At 33.6% G+C, this 8,192-nt stretch overlaps 1 protein-coding gene across 1 annotated transcript; it reads left to right on the top strand.

Annotated features, from left to right (window-relative positions):
* The first annotated feature begins 7,323 nt into the window (after positions 1–7,323).
* On the top strand, positions 7,324–7,809 carry LOC140809067 (putative invertase inhibitor). Its single transcript, XM_073166537.1, has one exon. It carries the CDS (start codon positions 7,324–7,326, stop codon positions 7,807–7,809), a length of 486 nt encoding a protein of 161 aa, XP_073022638.1.
* Positions 7,810–8,192: the final 383 nt, after the last annotated feature.

Here is an 8,192-nt window from a genome sequence, read left to right as displayed (position 1 = left end):
ATTACTTTTTATTGTGAATATGGATAGGGTTGACCCGTCTCACGGATTAAGATCCGTGAAACGGTCTCACATGAGATTCACTCATCATATATTGTTGACAAAATCTTGTGCTAGTATTCCGTAATATTAATTCCACTAAATATTTATGATGCTTTTCTTGTGTTCTCTTACATATATAAAATATTCCATAATATTAACAAGTGATGTACTCTGGTAAATTGGATGAGTTGGATGACCAATTTATCGGAGTTGAATGATGCTTCTTTCTTGTTAGTGCCAATTAGGAATGGCAATGGGACGGGACGGGACGGGACGGGGGCGGGTTTGCCATCCCCATCCTCGTTCTCGAATTCCATCCTCACCCTCATATCTGCTCCGATCCCGTTTTTTCGAAATTTCAGGGATCAACTTCTCATCCCTGCCCCCATCTCCGTTTCAAAAATATTAATATGGTAAGATGATGAAGGATTCGTAAATTTTCTCAAACCAAAACTTATTATTATCTATTATTATTGGTGATAATATTAATATCAATAATAATAATTATTATTATTATTATTAAAATTAAAAAAAATAATATTATTATTATATTATTAATACTAATAATACTATTATTTTATTATTGATATTTTTGGGACGGGTTCGAGGATGATGATAGTAATCTCGTACCTGCCTCGAACTACATCGTTGATTTAAAAAAATCTCCGAACCCGAACACAAACCCGAAAAAATCGAGGATCTCTATCCCCGTTTGGGATTTTCTCCGCGGGACTCCAAACTCGTAGGGAAAGTTGTCCTCCCTAGTGCCAATGACCGGGCAGAGGAAACCAAGCTGGATGATCTACACACATGATGTGAAAGCCGACCCAGATTCTCAAGCCCAGCTCATTTGATTAATTAAGTTAAATAATAAAAATAATAATAGTAAATATATCCTAATTTCTTCTATCTCCCGAGTGCAATTGTCTTTAGAAGCCTCAAACAATTCTGAAGCTTTGTTCACCGATTATGGCCGTTCCGATTGTCCAAAAATTAAATTAAATACATATTTGGGAAGCCGTCGAAGTCAGCTTTCCATTAAATACCCCTTATGTTAACAAAACTCGCGAATCTCGGAAAACCCATCGGAAACTGCCGTCCGCTTTTCATCGGAATTCGTTGGACAACTCTTGTTCTAGGCTTCATAGAGCTCGGTCTATAAGCCTTGAGTTAAATTTCGAATTGTAGAAACTAATTTTAGGCTCGAGGTTTTCGAAAAGTGGATATTTTAGTTCATTCGAGTTTTTATAATCGATGTTTTATATTGTTGGTTGTAATTGTTATATCTAAGCTGATTGGACGTATTAATAAAATTTCAGAATTTATCTAAGAATAATTTCGAAAATTGAGTATTTCTGTTCATTCAAGTTTTTATAATTGATATGTGTTATGTTGTTGGTTGTAGGTGCTGTATCTGAGCTTATTGGAGATATTAATAAAATTTCAGAATTTATTTGAGCATAATTTTGAAAATTCAGATTTATTTAATTGGATTTTCGTGTTTAATAATTAGATATTTAGATGATATAAAATTGTCTTATATTAATTTTAGAAGTATTAATGCTTAAATTATGGATTTTTCGAATTTTATGCTAAATTGATGAATATTGGAAAATAAATGGAGGTTGATGTGAAATGAATTACTTGTCACATGATCAGATTCTTCGGGAAAATTCTTATGAAATTTCAGTGGTAAATTAAGTGTTCAGTTGAGGTACGCATGAACTGTTTCATTATGAAATCTATAATGAAGTGGGATGTCATTAAGTATTTTGTAATAAATTGTTGTGTGCCTTGTATTTTTTAGTTCATGTGCTTACGTTGATAAATAATCCCTATTTTTATCCTTTTAAAATAATAATAATAATAAAATAAAAATTTGTTTACTTTGAAAGGAATATTTGTGATATTTGTCGACATATAAATTATTAGTGCATAGCATTTCGAGAATTGACTCATTTGATTGCTATCATTATTGATCTATTGAGATGTTGAGTCGTCGATAGAGCGAGTGATAGGATTAACACACTCCTGATGACTGCGTGAGGATTGACCAGGTCGCTACCGGGCCCTCGATGTTTCGTGCATGGATGAACGACGGATTGATGTTGCCTTGCTGCATTCTTGGCACAGGTGTCCACTGTTGGGTTGATGTTGAGAGTTCTTAGATATATACGTACGTATGTGTGTGTGTGTATTATATCATCGAGTCATACATTTGCTAGGGGATGTCTTGTGTAGTTGTACTGTTACTTTTATGATGTTTTGGATTGATGGTTGTGTGATCGAGCCTTGTCGGCTCTGTATGTGTTAGTCATGGCCAATGTTTGGTCATTAAACGCTAATACAGAGCCATGCCCCTACAGTTGGTATCAGAGCTAGTGTGTGGACACCGTATGTTGTGACGCGTTTTAAACCGGTGAGGCCCCGGGCCAAAGCAAACAATATAACAAGTAGGCTGGGCCATTACACCTAAAAGACAAAAAATGTTAGTGGGGCACTGGAAGGATTTTCGGCATAGCCACTACTACGCTCAAGCCAGTCAAGTATTTACACAAAGGAAAGGAAAGTGAAATACAGTGAATGCTTGTGAAAATGTCAAGTGAATATATCCTAAATAATTGAGCGAACTTGTGTATTTATAGAAAAAATATAATGATGACCTTCTTTTCAATGCCCAGTCACATCTCTTGATCAGATGACTGCTCATGTTCTACATCCTAACATTATCACTACTGACAACACATACTACTTCTAGTATTGCCACATCGCCCTCACGTGTGTTGATTGACATGTTAATGATTTCGAGGTATGGTGACCTGTTTCTGTGCGTCCAAAATCGGTAGTTGTATCGAGATTCTCAGGGGAAAATTCGATGCTGCCCGTGCAGGCACTGCCTGCACGGGCAGATCCAAGGGCCAGAAAATTTCTGGCCCATTTTATTTTTTTTTTAAAAAAAAATTCCACCCCCCATGATTGAATCTTGACCCTTGATTGGGTGTGGGGGCAGTGCCCCCACACCCAAGATCGACTCTACTGCCCCCACACCCAAGATCGACTCTACCTTCTCAGGCATTGGCCCTAACGCAAGGACAGAAGAGGTATTCCAGTACCTGGAATATCCGTGGACATGGTCCCTGATCCATTTATCTTAGTCCTCTTACGCTGCTCAGACTATCTGAGATCCGGGGTTTTATAAGCATGTAGTAGTCCAACGACTTCCTGGGTTGATGTATGTCTGAGGAAGGTTTAAAAAAGTTATATTTCTTTTCCTAATCTGGCTCTCGCCCAATCCTCTCCTGGCTTCATGGGAGTAGCATTGGGCTCTCACTCTCTCTTTTTTTACCCGATTCTAGGGATGACCCAGACCTTTTACCAAGTATCACCATTACCTCCGAAAACAGTCAGGCTAGAGTACTACTCACCGTCCCAAGTGGCCCAATTGGCCTTGGGCAGGAGAACAACTATATTTCGAATTTTAGGTGAGCTACGGTTGACGGAAGAATGACGTAAGCCGTAGCAGTTGAAAAGAAAATATCTGACGGGCGTCACTTCACATTCCTGACTTGATTTTTTGTCTTCTCGGATGACCCATTTCAATTTCTGAGACGCATCATGTCCCCTCGTTAATCCCAAGATCTACGGCTGAGATTACTCATCTACACCTATTGATTCATCGCATTTTTGCTCTTATTTCTATGTGATTCCGACGTACTTATAACGTGCTACTCATTGTAATTCCAATCACAAGTCTTTTTCTTGCCACCTTCATGTAAGTTTTTTGTCTTTTTTTTTAACTTTAAAATATTCTTTCTTTATTTCTTCTATCTGCGGAATCAATGTCTATGGCTTTTCTGAATATGAGTCCATGACGTTGCACTCCGACTCCTATCCTATTGAAAAATCTACTGCCACTAAAAAATTCTTTTCTGCCACCTCCTCCCGAGCCCCCGTTTGGACCCCCAAAAAACTCAAACCCCCCACCAAAGTCAGGATCGAGGCCCTGAGTGCCCCTTGGTTCTCTACCATGGCTAGCACCCTTCACCTCGGGATTGGCAATGACCTCTGAATCCTCGAGTCCATTCCGTTATCCCACTCCATTATTATTCCTGGTCCTTCGGATCAACCCGACCAACCCTCAAAGGGGTTTTTATACCTTTTTTCCGAGACCAGGTCTGTAGTGGCCTTTGATTCCCCATCCTTCCTTTCTGCATCGAGGTGGCCAACTTCCTTGGGATTTCTCAAAACCAACTTCTTCCTAAATCCTTCCATAATGGCCTCGACCCATGTGTTATTTACAATGAACAATCTTTTGATCACCCTCTCATTCTTCATTACTATTTTATTTTTTGGTTCAGTGAGAGTGACTGCTTTCTCGCTGATAACCTGAGGCAATAAAAACTTCTTTAATAATATATCTTCTTCTTTTAACGGATGGAAATTTTGGTTCTTCATTGTTATGATTTATTTACATGGATATAAAAAATGTGATTTGTTACTGCAAGTGTGTGAGAAAACACATAGTTATAATTTGTGTGTTTCTTATTTAAAAACAGATCGTCTCAATGCTGGCTTGAAGAATCTTGCTATTATGATGAATTTTGTTACACTAGTCAAGGCAAAATATCTCAGAATTCATCGATAAATCAAACAAACCGCATCTGATCCAATTATCAAATCATGCCTTGATACCTCCAAAACGCTATTCACGCTCAAGACACCGTGACTTTATTTGATTATTTGCTCAATCTTTAATCTTATTTTAAGTGGAGCAAGTTTCAATTATTTTATTTAGGACTCTTATTTGCAACTCCTCATATTTCGAGATCTAAAAATTAAAAATAAAGTTCCCTTAATACTAAAAATTGTAAATTATACAAACACACAAAACGTTTCCAATCCACAGTAAATTATACACAATCCACATATGCCATTCTAGAAATTATCACACACAATTGAGAATCTTGTTTGCTTTAAAAAAATGGGCTGAGGATCACAAATATGAGCTGATCCAAGCAACGACTACCTTTGGTTACAGCCCATCCACTGATTAATGGGCTATAGTTGTGGGCTGTTTCGATACGATATATAGAATCCCCAACCTGAAATGAGTTAGTTGGATCAACTAAAGTTCTTTACAATATGGTCAAATATCTGAATGAGGCCCAATTAACCATTATGGTTATAATACTAAAACAATGTCTGTTTTCCATTTTTTACCCAACAAATTACTCGGGTATGAAGTGTCCAATTTCGAAAGAAGGAAATAACTTTAATTTATATCAATAATTTATTTCTATAAAAATTAATAAATGAAGCGTTATTGGAAGTAAAATGCTAATCAGTTTAATTAATTAGTGTAAAAAAATGCATGTTCGACATTGCTAAAGCATGTAAAATAAAATAATTAATCGGAGAGTCCCAAGGTATACAGGTCAGATTTGGCTGCACGTGAAAGTCGTCACACAATTTAAAAAAGAAATAAAATTCCATCTAGGTCAGATTTATATATTAAAATTATATCTGTGCTAAATGTACACTTAAGATTACATTCAAAATAATAAAAGATATGTAACTAGATTTAGTGATACTTTTGTACTTTATTGTGTAAAATGTAAGTTTGAGTGTAATCTAGGGCATAGTTTGGTACATGTGATAAGGGAGAGATTGATAAATAATCATTCATATCTCATGTTTGGTATATTTTTAAAAAGCTCATGATAATATCATATGCCCTTGATAAATAATTTTTTAGAAGGATAAAATATCCATTCTATTAGGTGTGATAATTTTAATTTAAGGATAAAATACACTGCAAATGACTTAATTACCCTCAATTTATAAATGATTTTTTATAAATCTATGTTATTAGGTAGAAATTAAAATCAAATAAATATTTTTATTTATTTTAATATATTATATAATATGATAACTATATAAATAAATTCGAGATAATTATATAAATAATTTTTATAAATCTCAATAAAATTATTAGTATCACCCGATTAACATTAAAAATTGATATTTGACTTGACTCACAAAATCAAGGGCTCAATTATCATATTATATAATATATAAAATTAGGTAAAAATAAATAAATCATGCAAGCACTATCGGCGCATGAACAGATAAAAACTATGAACTCAAGCAACCACTTGAATTATAAAATTTATTATGATAAAGGTTAATTTTGTCATTAACAATATTATAAATTAATACTCTTATTAAAATAGACCAAATAAACTAATATCATCATCTTATTTATCCATGAACTTACCTTAAGTAATATCATATGTGCATCATTGTCCACCAAAGTATATATCCCAGACTAGCGGATGATAGATAGTAAATAAAAATACCCATCCATTAAGCTAATATAATGTGTGTGTCTGTGTGTTTGCCACTAAATATGATTAATGTTTATTAATAATGTTTAATTTTTTACGATTGATTAATGGGACAGGAAAATTACTTGTTTTAGAAAACTACGTTTCCAATAGGCCATTCAGAATCACACAGTTAAAAATTTATAGTTGTAATCAATCTGTAATTAATTAAATGATGATAATCAATAAAATTGTCTACTTTTTTTTATTTAAACTTATCAAATTCTTGTTCAAATTTCAATTTTAAAATCTGAATAGCTTGAATGTATAAATTGCATATTTTATTTCAATTAGATAGCTTGAAAATATAAATTGCATTCAAAGATTATGCCTTGGTGTGTAGAAAATATAAATTTCATTCGAAGATATAAATTAGTATTGCACTCTTTCGAAAAATTGTTTATACTCTCTTCAATCACTCATTTTAGGCAGAATAAAAAATATGACTCCTCTTTTTAATGTCATTTGAGAGTTTGACCATTCGAAAATGCAGTACGCGTTAAAACTCCAATTAATTTGTTGTTTTAATCTATATGCATGTGGAAAAAATCAAGATTTTAGAAATATATAATAAATAGGCAAATTTGAATTTAGAAATTAGAATAAAATATTTCACAAAATGGGAATACCGTATCGTGAATCTTGCTCAAAATAATGGTAACAATCCCTTATAAGATGCACTATATTTTCTTCAATTAATATAAGATCTTTGTAGTGTTAATTCCACGAGATTTTGTGTTTTAAATGTCCTCTTACCTATATAAAATACTCCATAATACAAACTTTGACATGTATCAAAGAAAATAACCTAAATATACATATATATTAGTAGAAAGAAATGTCTTCTCATGTCGTACAAGTCTTCCTAATCCTCTTCTTTTTCACCCAAGTTATGTCGATGGCAATTATCGACAAAAATGTTGCTTTGATACAACAAGCGTGCAAAAAAACACATAATTATAATCTGTGTGTTTCTTCTTTAAAATCCGATCCCCGTGGTCTCAAAGCCGACCTGAAAGATCTTGTTGTTATTATGATGGACATTGCATTAGTGAAGTCAATCAAAATCTCAGAACTTATCATTAAATTGAACAAAACAGTCTCTGATCCATATGTTAGATCAAGCTTTCACGTATGTAGTAGTTTATACGATGATTCTAAGGTAAGTCTCCAAGAAGCTATAGATGCTTTTGAGTCGAATTCTTATAAAGAATCATATGAGCAGCTTGGTTCTGCTGCAAGTGGACCGGGAGAATGTGAGGATACTTTTGCCGAACCACCAGCAAGCAAGTCTCCATTGACGGCTGTCGGAGCCGACCTTTGTTCTCTGATTACCATTGCAGAAGATATTCTATCGATGGTCATGAAGCTCAAGTCACCATGACTTTATGTAATCTTATTTTAAGTGGAGGAAGTTTCGATTATTTTATTTATGGCTCTTATTTGCAACACCTCATAAAATCGGAAAATTAAAAATAAAGTGCCCTTAATACTAAAATTTATAAATTATTGAAGTCAACTTACGTGTTAAGATTTTTACTTTTGTATATTTTGTTGTCTTTTACTAAAATAAGTAGTTATGATAAAAGATATACTGGGAAAGAAAAATTGTTTTTTTATAATTAAAGGGTAAAAAAAATAAACATTATAAGGATTTCTTTATTAATTGATATCTTAAATCTTCACAACATAAGGATATGAGTATTTTGTGTATCATAATCTTGTGCTGTTATTTCGTAATATTACTTCCACTAAATATTTATGTTG

This window comes from Primulina eburnea, chromosome 1 (assembly GCF_022965805.1).
Source record: "Primulina eburnea isolate SZY01 chromosome 1, ASM2296580v1, whole genome shotgun sequence".
Taxonomy (NCBI): domain Eukaryota; kingdom Viridiplantae; phylum Streptophyta; class Magnoliopsida; order Lamiales; family Gesneriaceae; genus Primulina; species Primulina eburnea.
This window is presented reverse-complemented; position numbering and strand designations above follow the sequence as displayed.